The 21,230-nt window shown below is 40.1% G+C and overlaps 2 protein-coding genes across 18 annotated transcripts; one reads left to right on the forward strand and one right to left on the reverse strand.

Moving 5' to 3' along the window:
* Window positions 1-3,442: 3,442 nt before the first annotated feature.
* Window positions 3,443-19,202, forward strand: LOC116254332 (probable cyclic nucleotide-gated ion channel 5). Of its 17 annotated transcripts, none has more exons than XM_031629675.2 (11): window positions 3,443-3,598; window positions 3,695-3,734; window positions 3,814-3,859; window positions 3,950-4,055; window positions 8,621-8,779; window positions 10,531-11,104; window positions 12,613-12,825; window positions 16,757-17,058; window positions 17,707-17,818; window positions 17,916-18,152; window positions 18,227-19,202. In XM_031629675.2, exons 5-11 carry the CDS (start codon window positions 8,721-8,723, stop codon window positions 18,944-18,946), a joined length of 2,217 nt encoding a protein of 738 aa, XP_031485535.1. In that variant the 5' UTR covers window positions 3,443-3,598; window positions 3,695-3,734; window positions 3,814-3,859; window positions 3,950-4,055; window positions 8,621-8,720; the 3' UTR covers window positions 18,947-19,202. The 17 variants fall into 17 exon arrangements, with proteins under 17 accessions (XP_031485535.1, XP_031485538.1, XP_031485530.1 ...); XM_031629678.2 differs by having other exon boundaries at window positions 3,817-3,859; XM_031629679.2 differs by having other exon boundaries at window positions 3,451-3,598; window positions 3,689-3,734.
* A 497-nt stretch (window positions 19,203-19,699) lies between these two features.
* On the reverse strand, window positions 19,700-20,451 carry LOC116254333 (uncharacterized). Its single transcript, XM_031629689.2, has 2 exons — window positions 20,100-20,451; window positions 19,700-19,976 (listed from the first exon to the last, which is right to left on the reverse strand). The coding sequence occupies exons 1-2, from the start codon at window positions 20,381-20,383 to the stop codon at window positions 19,838-19,840; spliced, it is 423 nt and encodes a 140-aa protein (XP_031485549.1). The 5' UTR covers window positions 20,384-20,451; the 3' UTR covers window positions 19,700-19,837.
* Between the last annotated feature and the right edge of the window lie 779 nt (window positions 20,452-21,230).

Genomic DNA, 21,230 nt, shown 5'->3' on the forward strand with positions numbered 1-21,230 from the left:
AACTTTCCTTTTCTTTTGGCCATACATCTGCTCCAAAATAATCCACATATCCCTTGCAGTCTTCTTACGAAGAATGAGGGGTTGGATATCCGGGGACACTGAATTGACAATCCAGGTTTTGACCTGGTTGTCTTCAAGAAACCATGTATCCCAAGCCAGACTATCTGCAGCAGGTTCAACCTTTCTCCCATTCACATAGGCAATGCGTCCTCGCCCAGCAATCCCCATGGTAATCGCAGCAGACCATCGGGAATAGTTCTCCTTGGTAAGTTGAATGGTGGTAACCTGAACCGGTACATGATCAGTCCGCGCAGACACAACATCAGGCAGAGTAGTGTTGACTGAAGAAGAAGACGAGTCAGCCATGATCACGAGGTAGAAGTGGCTGCCAAAGAACACACACAGCAGCAGTAACCGAGAGAAGAGGTGAGATGACGCAGTCGGGGATCAACAGCGGAAGCGGCGGGAGCTGCGGAAGCAGCAGGACACGGCGGAAGCAGAGGGCCGCGCTTGGCAGCGCGCGCCGAGAAGAGGCGACGGCGTCGGACGTCGGCGTCGGTGGTCGGACGTCGGCGTCGGCAGAGGCGTTGGCAGAGACGTTGGCGTCGGCAGTCACGACACCAGCGACGCAGCAGCGGTCACAGCCACGGCGGGGCAGCGACGGAGGCAGTCACGCGGCCACGGTGCGGCGACAGCGGCGGTGGTCACGGTCACAGCCAGGGCAGCGGCGGCGCAGCAAGGGCAGCGGCGGCGGTGGTGGTAGCGACGGCGACGGTGGTAGCGGCGGCGGCAGTCAGGGTTGGAACTTCACAACCATAGAACAAAAAAAAACAGATTTTGTTTTCTCCAAGTCCGACGGCTCTGATACCATGTAGAAACAAAATGTGCACGAGAGTAGAAGAAAGCACACAGATGTAACGTGGAAAACCCTCGACTCGAGGGAAGAAAAACCACGGGTGAGGAGGTCTGGTGCCCACTAGCCTCCAGACACTCTCTCTCTTCAACACTTCATTAACTCAAAGATTAGGGTTTACAGAAGTATAAGTAGTCCTAATTAGGACAAACCGGATCGGGTACGGATCCGGACCCGAATAACAAAACCCGTCAACAACTTGTATGTGGATCCACCACTAGTTGGTGGTCCATGCATGAATTTCATCTTATGTTGTGTTGTGCACGTCCTATTCCAAGCAACCAAACTACCTGTAGTTTGACGTTTCATTAACTTTTAAGTAATTATATTTTAACTGAAGGCGACCTCGCTGTCAATTTCAGGTTTCAGTAACTTTCAAGTACTTCTATGAGTTGAAGGTGGGTTCGACCACTAAGTCTTAGAAAGACAACACTTCAAGAAAGTTCAAGAGACAAAATGGCGAGGTTACGACTTGATCAACCTAAGATGCATTGTTCACATTATCTTCTTACAACCTACCACCCTCTTGCCTAAGGAGTTTAGAGTAACCGGTTGGACCAGCGAATGGTAGAAGGCCGGCCAGTATTTGGTTTAATTCCCTGTACGTCAACCATTTATGCCAGCCGATACAGCCCTATATATGTTGATGAAGCTTATCCTTATTGTGTGCTCCAAACACCACTAGTTGTGTAAAAAAACAAGTGCACTCTATGAACCTTGAGATGCACAATGTACAAATCACACATATATGTCGCTAGTGCACACCATGTAAATCGGCAGTGGGTCGCAAACAACAACTGGTGCGATACCTACAACAACTGGTGTCATTCATGTGACAACTAGTTGAATTTACCTACAAGGTTAGTGCATAATATGCATATTGTGGTTTTCACACTGCGGCCTGTCTTTACAGTAGAGGAACAAGATAAAATCATGGAGAAAATTAGCCAGCCAAACGAACACGCAATTTAACATGGAAAACCCCCAATCTTGGTGAAAAAACCACAGGCAAAAGGATTCCCTTGTGAAGAGATAAAGCCAGTATATCAGAGACCATTTCACCTCTGTCTCCGTCCAACACCATTTTGACCGACAGAACGATAAGAACAAAAATAAAGGGGCAAAGAAACATAAACACCTGGAAAAGGAATACTCCAAGAGGCTGCCCTTCATCTTTTCTATCCTTCTTCTTCTCTTCTCTTCTCCATGCACTCTTCACACGCAGTAACCACTGCATCCATCTTCTCTTTCCTTCTCAGTGACCTTCTACAGTCACAAGAGCGCCTCTGCCCCTCCAATTTTTTTTTTCCCTCCTTTTCTCTCTTCAACGATCGGACACCTGCCAAGAGAACTCCCACCACAATAACACCGTTTGGATGGATGCAAATTTAAAGAAGAAATATGAAACAAAATGAAAGGGATAAAATTAATGAAGAAATTTAATGGAGGAAGATGAAACAAAAAATAAAGAGAGGGAAATTGATGAAGAAGGAAAGGGAAAAAAGCTTTGGATAGAAACGAAAACAAGTGAGAAAAAATATATCAAAAACTAATGTTTGTTTAATTGTACAAAAGAAATGAAAGGGAAATATTTATTTATTTACAATAAAGCCCCCATTACCCTGATTTTAATTGCATGTAAGATTTAAGGTGATTACGTTGGATGTTTATTTATACTTTCAAGTCATCGTACTTATTTGTGGGTTATTCCACTTTTTTAGCGACTTGCAACAATAAGACTTTTTTTATTTTTTAAGAAAATTTTAAAAGCCTATCTACCAATGAATAACATATTTAACGAACTAGCTCATCGTTTGGTCTTGTAAAGACTGTAGTATTTCCAGTTTTTATTACTAAAATAAATAATGATATCTCAACAAGTGAATAAATAATTGTTTATTACAACATCTTATGAAGACTCTCGAGTTGATGTGCATAAGTATAAGTTCACGTATGTACCAAAGCAACTCTAAACTCAAAGACAAATGAGAAAGAAAGGGGATTTTGGCTGTGGTGGTGGAGTTTTATCATATTCACCGTACAAAATTTTACAATGAAGTTTTAAATACATAATACAAATAGAAAAATCTTATTTAATTATTCATTATAACATTTTACATGAAAGATAATCAAATTAGCAAGCAACAAAAATTCCAAATCGAAGTAAGAACCAAGTACTACTAACTATTGGTACAAATCTGGATCCAAATGTCTTATCACCGTTGTATAATGAAATAAACTTTTGATGAGTCAACTCGCTGATCTGATAATGTGATCCAAATATGGATCCAAGTCCGAGTCATGGGTTTGGCAACTATGAGCAATATACTATTGTGATGTTGTATCATCGAGTCGAGCTGACCCAGTTATCGACTCGTGTCAGCGCAGCCCTTGAGTCGATGCCGTGGTTCAATTCAAACACGTCCCGGCTTTGTAGGTCAGTGATTCGGACAGAAGAACCGGTGGAACCGCCGTTCTCCACAAGCTTTTTCGTTTCGATAATCGTCTTCGGCCAAAATGGTTGGAACAAAATAGTTCCGACACAGCGCGGCTCCCATCCCGGTCAAAGCAGATGACAAGACAATGAAGACATCCTCTTCTTCTTGTCCCCGTCAAGGCAACTCCATCTCCGCAGCCCCATCCCTTCGAACCAGGTCGACAGGCCGTCAAATGACGCCGGCGACGGTCAGACATCCTCCTCTTCCTCCTACCCTTATTCTTCTTCTTCCGATAGTCTATATATTATCGTATTAGATTTGAGTTTCATGTTTTTAGTTGCAGGGATTCGTCCGGGGATGTATTTGAAGGGCGTAGGTTTCAGGTGAACCGATTGCGCTCTTTCCTTCTCCTTCGTCTGTTTCGTTTCTTTCCCAACAATTTCTTTTTTCCTTTTTTTTCAGCAGCGATCCCCGCGTTGTTTTATTGAAGGCCATTCATTGGTTTCAGGTCAACCGATTGCCCTTTTCTGTGGTTCGTCTTCCCTTCTTCTCATTCTCATTTTTCCTTCATCACCCACCGATTCCTTCTTTGCTGCAGAGAAACACCGAATATTCCTTCTTCTTCTCCATAAGATGCAATTTTGTTTCAGCGCATCCGATCAGCTTCCTTTTGCCCGCAGGGATCTGCCTTTACCATCATTGGTGTAATATATGATGTTCATCTATCGGATTAGTCTCTTCTGTTGTATTTATCTCGTACAATTGGGAATTGTTGTTATCTTGTGCGGCTTTTTTTTTTTTATAAGGATGGTCGAAGCACGAAAATTAAGCTCATTCTATTACTTCTGACTCCTATGTGATTTGACTGTTTTCTGATCTTGGTTTCGTCATTTATGATCTCTGAGTTCTTATACATATGTGGATACGAACTTGAACGCCCCTATAACCGACTTTTCATGCAGAATGATAGTCTTCCTGATTCTTTCTTCCTCTTTTTGTCAAATGGATGCTTTAAAATGCACCCAGCACTCGCCATTGACAAGTTGAAGGTGTAGGTAGTCTCTAATCAGTGCGATTCTTATGGGTGAACTTTTGAGTTGGGTTGGCTGGCTCTCTCTTTCTCGTTCTCTCTCTATCTTCCTCAAATCAATGGTCTAAAATTCACCGCGCACCCGCATTGCACAGTTGAGGTGTATGTCATTTCTCACCAGTTCGATTCTTATGGGTATTGAACTTTTGAGGTCAGTTGGCTCACTTTTGCTTCTTTTTTTTTTTTTCTCAAATGGATGCTTCAAAATGCACCCAGCAGCCGCAGGTGCTGCTCGGACACGCCATGGAGTCAATGCGCGTCCAGTGCAGTCAGCTGCACCTGCCTATTTTCGTCGATACTTTGTTGTGCACCCGATTCGAGTCACCCGTGAGACGGGTGCGGTCACACCGTATGGAGGACAGAATCGTCTTCCTTGCGAAGTTTTTTTTTAGAAGAATCGATGGTTAATTAGGACTAGGGCTCGATCGATCGATCGCCATTTCGATCGTTTACTTTCCCTGCCCCGTGGGAGCTTCCCAACTCCCGGCGAGTTTCCGGCGCGGGCTTCTGGGGCGAGCTTCCGGCAACCTTCAGGCTGATTTGAGCAGCGAAAGGTCGTTTTGTCTGGGCGAGATTCATCCCCACTTTGATTTTTCCTCTCCGCCAAGATTCAGCCCCCTTCCCGTGACCCGCGTTTCTCTCCGGCGTTTCGTCCCTTCCTGGTTTGCTCTCTCGTTTTCGTGCTTCATTTGCTTGTTTCCCTTCTCGTTTGATGCTCTCTGGGGTTGAGCATGGTCGACTGATCTTTTTCTGTTTTGTTGTTTAGTGTCTTTGTATTATCTACTGTTTTCGTTTATATTATTTTCGTGTGATGTCGTTTTTTCCTTTGCTGCATATCAGCATATGTCTGTGTTTCTGTTGTATTTGCTATATGGTCGACTGATTTTCTTTTTCTGTTTTATTCGCAGCATTTGCCTACTTTTCTCATTTTCTGTTGTATTCCAGTTTATTGCAAACTTATGTGCATCACTTCTGTTGTGAGTTTGTAACAGAGTTTTTTTTCATTTCCTTTTAGTATTTTTACTGTGTTTATGCAGATTTTTCCCCTTGTTTTTTCTCTTCATTTATTGCATATATTTGCAGTTTGATGCTATATATATATATATGCCCACACCTGCACCCAAGTTTTTTGAAATTTGTTTCTCCCGCACCTCCTCACCAAATGTAACATAGCTTGGATCTGCCAAGGAACACCAAGAGCAAAATATTCTAACCTAATGTTTTTCCTAGCTTGGACAGTTTCGTTTCCATCAGTTCTCTTTGAATATCCTCATTCACTTTTTCCTTAATTCGAAGGATCGTTTTTTTCGTTTTTTATTTTTTATTTATTTTTTATCCAATGAGTTGGTGTCATTTTAGTCACATTTGTTGACTGAAGTATTTGGATGATCTGACCAAATTTCTACTGGTTTCCGACTCGGATCCACCAAGAAACTGCATCACCAGAAACAAAAATGTTCTAAATTGATGCTTTTCCTAGCGTGGGCTATTCTGTTTCAGTCAGTCCTTTCTGAATATGCTCATGTGATTTTGCCTTAATTTGAAGGACCACCAATGTCATGTACCCTTTCAACGAGTAAGATCCATGTCTCTTTTTAAGAGAAGAACTGCCTTTTTATCTTGGGCATTACCTTGATAAAATTGTATTTCTCCTATTTGGGGGAGGGGTGTTTATATTTGCTTCTTTTGGTGAGGAGGCCCGAAGATGATTAAGTTGCCTGTTTGTCTCCGTATCTGTTGGGATTCTGGAGTAGAAATCTGAAATTTTTTTCCAAAGTAGGCATATAAGCTCTTGTGTCACTTGTTTTCTCATTTCAAGAGGAAATTACCTTTTTAATCTCAGGTATTGCCTTGATACTCAGATAGGAATTAATTTCTCTTTTTGGAAGGGGTGGTGAGGGGTGTCTACATTTGCTTCCAGAAGATGACTAAGATTCACTCTGTTCATGTTTCTATTGGTTGGGATTCTGGACTACGAAAAATTTCCATAGATTTTATATTAAAATCTACAAATGCAATGGAGTTGCAGCTATCATCTGCCTTAAGAACCTCAAATCAGAAGCTTTAGTTAGATTGTTTCCTTTCTTAGTTGTCTATTCCTGGAGAAATTTGTAGACTGGACCATGTACTTGTGGCTCCCTTAGGTATAGCTTTGTTCTGAAGTTTTTCTGAGACATAGGGTGCGATTTTGGTGATTTTACCTTGTCAAGCCAGGTGACTAGCCGCCTAGTCAACTATTTGCTTAGTCGGTACCCAGCCACATGGTCAGTAGGGCCATGAACTGCACTACTAGTGGTGAATAGTTAGTAGGTTTTTGAGACAGTCCTATGTTTGGTTAGTTTGTTTTTCCTTTTTGTGAAGAAGAGGGAGCTTCGCTTTCTCTCTCTCTCTCTCTCTATATATATATATATATATATATATATATATATATATATATATATATATATATATATATAGAAGTCTAAACTATGTGGTTTGCTTGATTTATATATATATATATATATAGAAGTCTAAACTATGTGGTTTGCTTGATTTATGAGGTTAATTTGTTTCTTTTATTGCCTTTGGCATATTAATTTTTCACATATTTTTTATTAATTTCATTTTGGTCAGTCAACCTGGACTGATTCAGATTGACTAGTCTTCACTAGTTTTGATTAGTCATTTGAGGGCCTTAATGGACTTGTGTCCAACTTTTGATTTTTGACAAATAGCATTTGATGGCGGTATAAATTTTTGTTTGAAAATCATTTGATTTTTGTGGTATCTGGAAGCCTGAATTAATCTGACCTATTTGTTGATAACATGGAAAATCACGGTAGTCTCACTTGTTCATTTGGTGCTTGGAATGTGAGCTCAGACATGGGATGTTAATGATGACTTTGGTTTTGGTTCGGTATTTTGAGCATCTCAGGCTGTTTGTAGCTCTTGGTCATTAGGATTGTGAACTCCCATAGTCTTGTTGCCTCCACCTGAATGAAGTTTTAAATTTTAATCTTTGTGATCATTTCTTGTTGATTGTTGCAATTAACTTGAAGTGAAAGGGATTTACTTTTTCAGATCCCAACTACCATTTTTTAACCTTCGAGTTAGTTTAGATTTTAGAATGCTGTTGTTTAACTCTGTGGTTACTTTTCTCTTAATGGAGGTTGTGTTGTTTGGTTGATAAACTTGTGTATTTGATATTCTTGATGCGGGCTTGTTCTTGATGTTGTTCGTCTCTGAGTAGAGTTAGAACTTAGAAGCAACAGAGCTTTCCACTGGCTTCCGTGCAAGCTGAAGGTCAGAAAATGGTGTATTAGAAACTAAGTTAAATTCTCTGGCCATGTTGTCTTTATATATCAGGATTGGATTCAACCGGTCCCATCTCCACACACTCTTTTTCTCTAGTCACCTACTTTTCTGTTCTCTCCATTCCTTTTCTCATTTCCTTTTCACAACTTTCCTCCCTATCCCTAGGATCGGTGATTCTTACGGAGGAAAGGACACACCAGAATGATGCAGTTGATCAAGCAGAAGAAAGAGCTGAAAAGGAAGGGTTGTGTATATGAGAGAAAGGCATTATGGTTTTTAGAGAAAAAAACCTGAATGATCAGCAACAGAAAGAAAATTGAAGGAAGCCAAAAACAAGATTGAACTAATGATGCTTTAGGAAAATAAGAATACAGAATTTAAGGGAAAGGTATTCAAAGTAGACAGATTTCTTGAGACTCTCCTTTTGGAATCAATCACAAGCTCTGAATTTAACACTGGTCTGGTACCATGGTAGGTTATCTGTGATTCCCCAGACTTAACCTGCACAAGAAAGAAGAGGAAGAAGAAGAGGGGTGCTGAAATGGATTGTCCATGTTATATTGTCACGATCCCAACTTATATTACTGTGGCCTGTTCCCATTGTCTATATACAAGGGTAATGTGTGACAACCGTGCAAAGGACAGTAATATTCTTCACTTATAAAATAATTACAAGCACGTGCATAACAATAAATCTAGACATTGACTGCACTAATTTGATCCAATTGGTTTTAGATCCATATCCAATGATGACTCCTAACAGCACCTTGGATCGTTTATATGTACACACACATGTGTTTGTATGCATGCATGTGTATCTTCTCTATATCTTATTATAGGGTTTTGGTGCATTTGGTTTCACAATTTTTCTTGATCTTGGTGCAGTTTACTCCCTGAATTTTGTCTGGAACCAAGAAAGGGGCAGCTGGACAATAGCAATAGCATATTTTATGTTAGGCTACTTTGATTCTAGCGATAGCAAAAAATGTTTGATTGTGGTTATAAGTCGCAGCTTATGGGAGGTCAAAGAGAAAAGTTTGTAAGGTATCTCTTTCTTCAAATGCATTCAATTTTACCGGGTATCTTTTCACTTGCATTGCATGGATTGTGAATGAGCATGGCAACCCAAAATTTGTTCTTGTTCTGCCATGGTCTTCATTTCATGATTGCTTTAAAGATACTTCAACCTAATAAAAATTTTCCATTGTTTGATTCCATCTGCAGATTTGCTGATTGGACTTTTCATTATCTTTCTACAGTGTGTGTCTTTGTGATGTGGATTTTGTAATTTGACTTGGAATTTCAATATTTTGGCGAACTAAACTTATGAAAGAATAAAATGTACTTTGTAGCTGAAGAAGCCTATGAATTTTCTAGAACTAAAGCCTTTTTGATAATCAACTTTGGAATTCCAGTTTCTTTTCTATGTGAAGGTGCCTTCCAGATGGCAATGGATTCCATCTATCTTGAGAACTAAGCATATACAAAAGGGCTACCCTTTGTAAGAGAAAAATTAGAGCAAGGATATTGTCTTTTGTCATGTTTGCACCTAGTCCGCAGCTGTTTGTTTTGTTGTCTTAGAACGGGAACAAGCTAAGGCAATTAGAAATTAGTGGCAACTGGCAACTAGACAATGGTATATGTTTCCTCCCTGACTTAATGGAAAGTGTTGGGATTTGGGTACAGATGGTCCTTGTGTTTGATTATCAAGGACATTTTCGTGATAGCCTTTTTTTCCCCAAGACATGTGCTTGGCTGGAAGGGTGTGTTGCTTGACCCCCCAATCTTCTTTTTTCTTCTCTTTTCTTTTTCTTCCCCTCCTACCTTCTTCCTTTAGATTATTCCTTTTCCATTTTAATTGATTATAGGCTAAATAGCATAGTTAGATTTATTGGTAGTAGTAGGATTTACTATGAGTTGTTGGATGGGGACTAATCAAACTTGTATCGTGGATGAGCATTGACCACAATTGAAACTGTTTGGTAGCTTGGTAATACAATTTGTAGCACCTGAATTTACACTTTTTGTGAATCTAAAATGGTTGTCAGATAGAGTAACTTTTGAAAGTGTACATTTTTTGATAGCTAAAGGATGAGAACTAGTTATCATCATAGCCTATTTGTTTGCAAGACATGAGTTCTTTTTGAAGAGTGTTTTGATTTATCCCCAATGTTTTTTTTCCTCTTTTCTTTTTCTCCTTCTTCTCCTATCTTCCTTGATCATTCTCTTTTGAAATTAACTTTTCTAGGATAAATAGCATAATTAGATTTATTGGTGGCTGTAGGATTGTCCTTACCTTGGGTTACAGAAGGGGGACTTATCGAACTTATATCATGGATGAGCATTGAGTATAATTGAAAGTTGAAACTATTTGGTAGCTTGGTAATACTGTTTGTACTTTGTAGCACTTGAATTTTGCATCTTTTATGAACTAAAGTAATTGTCACCTTGAAACTGGTACACTTTTTATTGCTAAAGGACAAGAACTTGTTACCATGAAATGATCTTCTATTAGTAGGTCACTGAATACTGCATGTAATGCTAGGTTATGCTGAGGCCTTGATAACTGAATAGTGATGGTTGACATGATTTGTGCTTTTATTCTAATATTTGATTGTCTGCACCACATATGCTTCTATTTACCGAACACCTCTTTCACCATCCACCCCCTTCCCACACGTGTGCACACACCCACACACACAGACATGCACAGACCTGTACAATAGATAATTCTCCAATTTGATACATCATCATTGGGGTGTTGATGGTGATATGGATGCTGATTTTGCTTACAGACTTGATGATTTGGACTCTCGGTCTTCCATAAGTTCACAAAGTGGGATTAAGAGGTGCGGATTTAACTTGGAGGGATGGAATTCATCAAATCGGGGTAAATCAAACTCCTTTAGGAAGGGAATGCAGAAAGGGTCTGAAGGACTTAGATCGCTTGGTCGATCACTTCGGTTTGGTGTTTCTCGAGCTGTATTTCCTGAGGATCTCAAGGTGGCAAATAAGACAATATATGACCCCCAAAATAAGTCCCTCCAAAAATGGAACAGGCTTTTTGTTGTGTGTTGTATTCTGGCGATATCAGTGGATCCCTTGTTTTTTTACCTTCCGGTGGTTGATGATAAGTCAAATTGCCTTGCGGTTGATAGAAAATTGGCCAGCACCGTTATTTCGTTGCGCACTGTGCTTGACCTCTTCTATGGAATTCGCATGTATCTGCAATTTCGTACTGCTTTTATTGCTCCTTCATCAAGAGTTTTTGGTAGAGGTGAACTAGTTATAGACCCTGCGCAGATAGCTAAAAGATACCTGAAAAAGCAATTTATCATAGATTTTTGCTCCATACTTCCTATTCCACAGGTAAATTTTTTCCCCTTTTTTTTAATTTTTAAAAGCTGTTTTACCTTCTTCATAGCAAGTGTATATGCTTTGGAAAATCTCTTTTTAAGCTTTATTGAGCTGAGAATCTGCAATTTTTATTAGCCAATGGTTCAGCCTCTTTATTGTTTATGATTATGTTTTGTTTTCAGCTATGTCACACAGACACGGCAAAAATGCCCATGTATCCGTGTCGACACGTGGACACGGGGATACGGATGCGGACACGGCAAAAAATAAGTCATTAATTTAATGTTTTTTTTTCATTATCAAATTTTTATGATGCATCCAATTATTTTCATGAACAATCCTTTCAGGTATTCAGTACTTTTGTGATAAAACACATTTTCTAACAAGATTGTAAGAGTGAACTATTAATTTAATGTTTTTTTTAATCTTATTGTTTTTTATAATATTTAATGTAGCCGTGTCCGCGTATCCAAAAAATTTGAAAATCGCCGTATCCGCACCCGTGTGACATAGGTTTTCAGTGATGATGCCTTAACTGTTAGTCGTTCTGATATGGATGAATCAGTTGTTGTTTCCCAAAGGATTTTCTGAACTCATATTATCATCAGCACAAAATGTCTCTGACATGTTAATTCACAAATGTGTTTGTTAGTTCATTTCTGAAGATATGATATATGGGCTGGCCAATAAGCCATTCCATCATTTAGAACATCTGCTTTGTCTGGAACTGGCTTCTTCTGTTCAATTGAAGCCTGTGTTCAAACTGACTTGAATATTAGAACCACAGTTTGACAAGTTAGATATAAAAATGGGTTTCCTCTAGCTGGTTATGGAATATGGAGATGGCCCCATCACCTAACTTGAGGTATGAGACTTCCGGAGATGGTCAGTGTGATTGAATCTGGTCTTGGTGACTCAATTCAATTCAAGGGACTGCACTCAAAAGTTAAAACAGTTAATTCTTCTGGAACTTACTAGTTTGTACATATGCATGTTCGCAGTGGGTTGTGATCCTTCTTCTGTAGTCATTACTTGCCCCCTTTTATCTTTACCTCCTACCTCCTATATGATGTTCACGATTGCATTCCATGATATAGATATAGACTATAGTGATAAACCAAGAAAGAATAGATCCAATCAATCATCGAGCAGTGGACTTAGGTGAAACTTTGCAAGTCTCATGTTCATCTGTGTCGCTAAGAAAAGACATTTTGTTCAAGTATTCATATAGATATATATTGTGAAAATTCCCTAATCTGAATGACCATAGTAACCTTTACAAGAAGTTAAGAATTTATTGCTTATGGCCATATGTTCTCAAAATCACATGTGTTCCTGTATTTTTTGTTCTTGTGATGCCATAATTTTCAGTTTGAATCCTTGGCCTTTTTTATTTTCATCACCAGAATGATCTCTCTTTTTACACATATGTTGCATTTTGGAGAAACTATCAGGAGCTTTCCTGTTGTTGAGAATAGTGACAGTGGAAATAATATGCAAGGGTTTTGTATCTTCTGCAGATTATACTAGCTAGATTTCTCCATACTTCAGAAGGTTCAGTTGTATTGGCTACAAAAACTTCGTTGCATTATACCATATTGCTTCAATATCTTCCAAGGTTTGTCCGAATACTTCCATTAACCTCAGAGCTGAAAAGGACAGCTGGTGTCTTTGCTGAAACTGCCTGGGCTGGTGCTGCCTACTACCTACTCTGGTTCATGCTGGCGAGTCATGTAAGTGTTTGTATTTATCTGTAATTTTTTGCTGCTTTTTTAATTGGAAGCAAAGGAAAATATGATGATTAACGGGAGCCACCTATTCCCCCCCCCCCCCCCCCCAATTTTTGGACTGTTGACAAGTGTATATTTATACATTTCAAAGCATACAGGATGTACAACTTTTGTTTGAAAAAAAGACCGTTAAAAATATAGTGTTTCTGGTCAGACTAGTCTCAAAATGAGATTTGGGTTTCATGCGTTTCTGACACGCACATGTACATTTTTTTTTGACAAACCAATTTGGGAATCTCCATTGTGATGGATGAGCCATACGGAAACTAAAAATCTTCCTGACTTAAGCAGTATTGTATAATAGGTGAATGGCACTTGCCACTTGCCAGTAAAAATTGGTGTTGTTTCAGTAGTAAAATGTCCAAAATTGAAACAGTGTTACGTGCATAATCCAGTTGTGCGCTACGGCAACTTTCTCTAGGAGGGTAAATTACATCAATTGATTGAAAATTTTATCTCTGATGCATGGGTTATTTTTCTTATCTTTATTTTTTCTGAGGAAGAAATGGCTTAGTGTAGGCCATAGCCACAAACATCGTTTTTGGGTTTTAAATTTTGAGGTTTTTCTCGGCTATGATACAGTAAAGTTGTTTTTCTTGGAGAAATCTCAGGAAATTTTTAAACAACTAATATAAAAAGATCCTAAAACTAAAATGTGAAAAATGTGAAAATAAAAATCTTGTAATAAAAAAAGCAAAAAAACACACAAAAAAAGCAAAAAAACTAAAAAATGCATTCTTTGTGTTTTTTTTCTTTTTTTTTTCTCTTTTTTTCAGCTGACTTATTTTTGACGTGTTTAATCTATGTCACTTGAGTGCGGGGTGCAGTTGCTGGTGTGGGATGCGGCAAATCCCAAAAAAATTTCAGTGCGGGTGCGAATGTATATTATCTATCTATCTCTAAAATTTCAACCGAGAATAAATGATAGCATTATATCTATCTATCTCTAAAATTTCAGTGCGGCTACTAGATAATACTCAAAAACAGCATTCGGTAACAACTATATGTATCACTAATGTATATCTTAGCTGCACTTGTAGGACACTAATATAATATAACACAAAAAAACAGCATCTCACATGAGTTTCTTAGCTGCACAGCTGCTAGATTTAAAAGTTCAAAATCCTACAAGCACAAACAAAAAAGTTAATAACTAATATATAACTAATAACAAAATCCCTGAACAGAAAAAGCATGGGTCGGACAGCATAACTCAACAGAAAAAGCACAGCATAACTCAACAGAAAAAGCATGGCTCGAACAGAAATACTGAAATAGATTGACATTATACGAAATAAAGAAGCGAAAGAATATAAAATATCTTAACGAAAGACAAATAACAACAATGAAAAAGTGAAAAACTCGGAAGAGCATGACCAATTTGGTGCAAATCAGTAGGAAAAAACAAGATATTAAGCATGAAAACATTCGTAAGAAACAAAAAAAAAACACGAAAAAAATCGTCGCCAGTCGCTGCTCACTGTCATGCGTCGCTGTTGTGGATTTTTTGTATGTCGTTGAACACTGATGTTACCAAGCGATGAAGGAGGGAGGGCAGCAGGAAAAACCAGATTCTTGCCGGAGAAAAGGAGGAGGTCGATGGAGGTGGGCTAGCGCTCGAAAACCTCATGCATAAACCCTTTCACGTGTGAGCTTTAGGGGTTACACCTTAAAACTGAAAAGTAAATTGAACAAAAAAATGTCCTCCGCACACGCTGACTGCACCGACTTGCTGTTGACCGGAGTCGAGTGCATGTCGAAAAAGTGACAATTTTAATCCCGCATGGTTTACCACACGGGACCGGCTTGCTGCCGTGTTGGTGCTGGCCCCAAAATGATGCACACAGGTGACTTAGTTTTTATTTTTTATTTTTTTGAAAAAAAAACTAGTTTTCTATGGCTATGGTGTAGACAGCATCAGCTTGAGTGGTTTACTACAGTTCTTCCTGGTGTTATAATGGCTGATATCACCTTCTTTATTTGTTTTGCATAGTTCATGATCATGCACGGATAATATAATTTAGAAATGGTTATGAAGGAATATGCCCTATTTCATAATGAGCAAACACTTTCTTTTCTTCCTTTTTCACTTGTTGGTGTTGTCTTTGAAAAAGCAAGTCGTGCACGGGTTTGTTCCTAGTTTCTAGTTTCTACACTTCATTTCTTCAAGGAACAAACCATTTTCTGGTGCTGAAGTGCAAATTCCAGAATAGGAAATGCAGAACTGGAGAGCCAAGTGAGAAGCTATGTCACATAGACACAGGTACGGTATCTGTACGGACAATTTTCAAAAAACATTGGGTACGGAGGTACAACTCTCTCTCTCTCTCTCTCTGTGTGTATATATATATAATTATTATATATATATGTATACATATATCACCTGGGTGCTTCGAAATAGCTGCTGCACCCCTGTCGCACCTGTTGCTTCTTTGGCAGCACATCTGGTTCGGTCTGCCGAACTGGGTGAAAACGGACCATTTTAAATGTGCACATAGCTAAATTATCTTTAACACAAAATTATATATATAAATATAAATAAATAAGGCTACTAAATATTTAAATATGTAACAAATGATTTATATACGTATTTACACATATATAGACACCCTCGCTGCACCCAAAAACCTAATTTTTTTTGAAAAATTGCTGCATCCGCACTCGCTCCTGCACCTGCACCTTGCAGTCAGGTGACACACACACACACACATATATATGCGTGTGTGTGTATATAACAGAAATAAGAATTCTAACACAACAAGCCAATACATTCATGATTCAAAATGTAGATTGTGAAGAAGAAACTAATGAACAAAGTATGAAATTAATAAACACACTAAAAATTTAAAACAAAAAAAACGCTAATTTTTGGATAGAAATGGACTTGGTCAACAATGACCGAGTCCAAAAAAGGACTGATGCGGGACCTGGGTACTTTGACTGTACCTGGTACTGCTTTGACCGTACCCAGGGTGTACCCATGGGCGTACCCTTACTCGTACCCTGTTATACCTGTATGGTATGGGTACGGCTCCATGAAAGGGTTTATCAGTGGTAATAGTCAAAATTGTGCCTAGGCCCTGGTGGCCTGCATTTTGACTAGGGTGGAGTATCTACTATCTGGTGGGCATCTAGGTGCTAAATGGAAAAGTGGGTTTTGAAAATTGTTCTTCCTCCCATTTTATTCTTCTAATTTTTCTGTTGTGTCATTTTTTCCCCCTCTTCCTTTCTTTCTTGCCTTTCTTACTGCCTCCTTTTATTTTACTGTTTATATACTGTTGTTCTGCATATATTGTGTTGTAGTTATGGTTATACAATACTTGTTCGCTGTTTTATATACTGTTAAAAACATGTTATACATACAATAATGCATGTTGTTGCTATTGCATACTGTTTATGTGCGTGCCTTGTGTTTTGACCCTTCAATATTAGTTAATTGTGCTTCACGTATGTTTAATTTTGTCTCCATATGATGTGACCCATTTTTGGTGGCAATGGATCCAGCCCTTTTCCTTTTTCTTCTAATGAATATCTAATGATGCTGGGAGTTTTACTTCCGATCTTTTTTCTTGTTAGTGTTTCTTCATCTGCCAGTGATTCCGAGACCATGGTTTCCTATTTCCTTTGTTATTACATTTATACATTGTATATATTTTAACCATGGAAGGTTTCATTCATAATGCAGAGAATAACTTCATGTCTGCAAGCTCGTTTGTTTCCATTGTATATGTCAATTTCTATTGTATGTTCTGTATGAGCATATTTGGATAACTTGTGTTCTCTACTGCTAGTGGTAGTGCACAGATTTTCTTTGAAATCCTGTCTAAAGTTAATGAGAGAATTCTGAAATCTGTCTTTATGCATTGTCTTTTAGACGATTGGTGCTTATTGGTATCTTCTAGCTATTGAACGTGAAGATGCATGTTGGCGTTTAGCTTGTAGTCCACAAAATTGCAAAATAGATTACTTGTACTGTGGCAATCAGAATTTGGACGGTTTTGCTGCCTGGAATAAAATAAGTCAGGGTATCTTCAACCAAAAGTGCTCTGGAGGGGATGGTAATGATGACTTCAACTTTGGAATTTATAGTCAAGCACTGACCTCAGGCATTGTCTCATCAAGGAAGTTCCTGTCAAAGTATTGTTATTGCTTGTGGTGGGGTCTGCAGAACTTAAGGTAAGTTCTCATGTTTGAGCGCTGGTAGCATTCATGGTGGATTATTTGTGTGAGATTCAAAACTTTGCTACGTTTATAGCAGACTTTTATAAATCATGGTACTTTTGATCATCTTTTGTAACGCGATCTGATTTTATTTGTCATTCTACTTTGTCTTTGTGCATGGATAGTTATGCTTCCATTTTCTACCGTTTGCTTGTTGATATAGTGATGATTCCATTTCTTTCGACAATTTAACTAGCACTGATTAGGCTGTCTTGTCCAGTTGTCCCAACTCCCGACTGGCCTTGTACATGCCTTTTAGGGGTCCACTTACTGGTCTGTGATTAGCACTTTGATTCCATGGATAAATAATTTTATCATGGATATATTTATAGCTGAGTGAATGGGCAATTCTATACACTTGAAAGGAGCATGATTCTTTTAAACCTTGTGACTTGTGAGATGTTTTTGAGTTCTGAAGAACTAGTATCTCTAGCAACTGTATCTTTAGCCCTTGGAAGCTCTGCTGTAGCATTTAAACTGTAATGTCTCAAATGTACCCTCTTTCTTTTGATGACACATTTTTGTTGGTTACGTCTTCAGCTTCAGTAAGAACGTTTGTAGGCCTGCAACATTCTACTATGCTAACTCAGTTGTTGCTTGCAGTACTCTAGGGCAGGGTCTCCAAACGAGCACCTATATTTGGGAGGTGATATTTTCTATTGCACTTGCCATACTAGGGCTCATCTTATTTGCTCTTCTCATTGGAAACATGCAGGTACTGTCCAAATGTCTGCAATTAGGGACACAAACATATGCATGCACAAATGGATGTACTTTCACAATGTTCATGATTTGGTTTTTCCATTTGACAGACATATCTGCAATCTCTAACAATTCGTCTAGAAGAAATGAGAGTGAAAAGACGTGACTCAGAGCAATGGATGCATCACCGCTTGCTGCCCAAGGATCTGAGGGAGCGTGTGAGGCGGTATGATCAATACAAGTGGCTAGAGACACGAGGAGTAGATGAGGAGAACTTGGTTCAAAGTCTTCCCAAAGACCTAAGAAGGGATATCAAGCGCCATCTTTGCCTTGCTTTAGTGAGAAGGGTGAGCATTCGCAGAACAAGCTTTCCTTTTCTACCATATTGGGATCTTATCTACATTTTGATGCATTTATTCAGGTTCCATTGTTTGAGAGCATGGATGAACGCCTGCTTGATGCTATATGTGAACGACTCAAACCAGCCCTATACACAGAAGATACTTATATTGTGAGGGAAGGAGACCCTGTGGATGAAATGCTCTTCATTATACGTGGTCGCCTGGAGAGTGTGACAACAGATGGAGGGCGTAGTGGCTTCTTCAATCGGGGTCTGCTAAAAGAGGGAGATTTTTGCGGTGAGGAGCTTCTGACGTGGGCTCTAGATCCCAAGTCAGGCGGCAATCTTCCATCTTCTACTAGGACTGTGAAGGCACTAACAGAAGTCGAAGCCTTCGCTTTGATAGCCGACGAGTTAAAGTTTGTTGCAAGCCAATTCAGGCGCCTGCACAGTAGACAAGTCCAGCACACTTTCCGCTTCTACTCGCAGCAGTGGCGGACCTGGGCTGCCTGCTTCATCCAAGCAGCATGGCGACGCTATTCAAAGAGGAAGAATGCCGAATTCCGCCGCTTGGAAGAGGAAGAAGAAAGTACTGCGTTTGGTGAGCTGCACAATGCTTCCGTTACAGCTGGGTCGTCGAGCCTTGGAGCAACAATCTATGCTTCCCGTTTTGCAGCAAATGCACTTCGAGGCGTTCACAGGCTAAGGAACATGAAGAGTAATGCTGGTGCCAGTGCAAGGGAGCTGGTGAAGCTACAGAAGCCACCGGAACCTGACTTTGCTCTAGAAGACACGGATTGAAGCAGGCAGCATCATGCTCAGGGATGCAAGGACTGGTCTACTGGAAAAGGGTTTCTCATAACAGTAGCTGGAAAAGACATTCAGCGGAAGCGAAACTGACTGACTTGAGCTGTATAGATGTTCTATGTTTTGTATAAAATTTATGCCCACTTTGCGGACGTTGCAGCCTATCTATATCATACACTGCCCAATTATGTATAATGATGCTTTTTTCTTCCAAAGTTGCTATATTAATAAATCTAATTTGTCGGTATCATTCTGCTTTCTGTCTCACACCTCTGCCAGTTTTGAGCAGCTAGAGGGAGGGAGAGAGAGAGAGAGAGGAGAGAGGTTGCCTCTTCCAACAAATAACTCTCGGGTGTGGAATACCATTGAAGGTCCTGTCGTAACGTTTCATTTCTTTTCCCAGAATAAATGAAGGAATGTTCCCTGCTGATTAGGGATGAGTTGTTACGGGTTCTTGCAACATGGTCTTATTAATCAACATGGATCGGTGCTGCTTGTGCTTATGAATGATAATTTTCCTGACTAGTAATGCACTAATTTGTTCCATAACAGGCAAAACCACTCTCGGGTGTGAGATCTGTTCTTGCTAGTTTAACCCCGCCATACCCATTTTTGCCTACATTTCATCCCTTATAAATGTGAAAATAGGGCCTAAATGTGGAAATGGTGCAAGGAGCTTCGAAGAACTGAAATTGTCCCGAATGAAGATAATTGCTCTTCATCCTCATTGTTCATGAGCCTCAAACATTAAGAAGGACCTTTCTCAGATTGATGAAGGATAAACGGCAAGAGTAAGCTTACAGCATGTTTGGTGATCACACACACAGAAGAAGAAGAAGAAGAAGAAGAAGAAGAAGGTGGAATACGACAAGAAGAGCCTCCCAACTACTTGTCTATCTGCCCAAGCTTGCCGAGGCCATTGCAACGGGGGCAAACGATCTGCGACTGATCCTTCCTTGCTGCATTCGCCCGGAGGGTTGCGCCAGATTTTCTTACAAAGCCTGCTCCATCACACTCTGGGCACCTGGTTTTTGCATCAGGCAAGAGCATTAGCGACCAGCAACAAACAAGCAGATTTCAACTTAGATGATCCCAATTGGAGGTTATGTATATATATATATATATATATGAGAGAGAGAGAGCTTACAAATCCTTGCGGGCAAAGAAAATGGGAAAGGCCGTTCCAATTAGCGCCACTGCCACGGCTCCGGCAATCAAATAGTTGGTGCTATCCGCCGACACGTCTCCGAAGGCGCAGACCACCGTCGACGTTCTCTTCCCTTCCCGCACGGCCGCTCGTTGTGGCACGTGGAGTCCAATGTGGGCATCGCGGCGCGGGACGGCACAGACAAAAGCTGGTCCGGTGACATGTCTCGAGAGTTCCGGCGACTTGGCCGGAACAAGGGTCGTCGGTTGAGTTGCAGCGGCCATTTTTCGTCTCCCACTGGGGCGGGCGCTCGAGTCGAGATCACGGAGATGAGTTACTCCCCTTGTGGGGTGTTTTTATGCAAGCCCCCAGTGGATATTGGATAAGCCCACGCCAGCGATGCCTGTGTGCTCTGCGGATAAGGGACGCGCCACGTCGCAAGATAATTGTGTTAGGGGTGGGCCCACTTGATCTCGGCCGTGAGATTGCTTCACCCGACGCCAGCTGTTTGTTTTCTCGATAAAATGACAACAATGGGCCTCAAGATTTGTGTTGTGGCCAGAGACTTAAAACAGAGCATGAGTTAACAGAATTTGGACCGTAGGATCCCACTACGTGTCACCTTGACAAACATATACGTCCGTTTATACGTAATATATTTATGTAATTACCATCTATACGCGCGCGCAAAGTGAGCCTGAGAATCTCTCTTAATGGTGAAGAGCCAAGCCTATTCATGAATTCAATTACGGGAGATTCTTGACATAAAACTATGCGCCGCAGTATAGAGCGCCGTCTGGGGCCTCATAAAAACTCCATGACAGTCTTGGCTTATCTCTTTCTCGTTGCATGTATGTCCTGTAAAGATCGCTCTACGGTACATCTATCAAACGACCTCTACAGATCGCGAGAGGGTTGCGGGTGGGATGGTAATTGGGATAAACGAATAACTGCCAGGTGTTGAAGGTGGTTCAGGAACTGTGGGGCCCGTGAAATAAGGGTGCGTGTCGATTGGGCAGGTTGAGGTTGAGGATCTGCCGAGCCTGACTGCCACGCGTCACACGACAAGTGGCCTTCAAGGAAAGATTTTTGGAATTTACTTTTGTTTTTTACCCGATATATATATATACA

The sequence above is a fragment of the Nymphaea colorata genome, chromosome 5, assembly GCF_008831285.2.
Source record: "Nymphaea colorata isolate Beijing-Zhang1983 chromosome 5, ASM883128v2, whole genome shotgun sequence".
Lineage (NCBI taxonomy): Eukaryota > Viridiplantae > Streptophyta > Magnoliopsida > Nymphaeales > Nymphaeaceae > Nymphaea > Nymphaea colorata.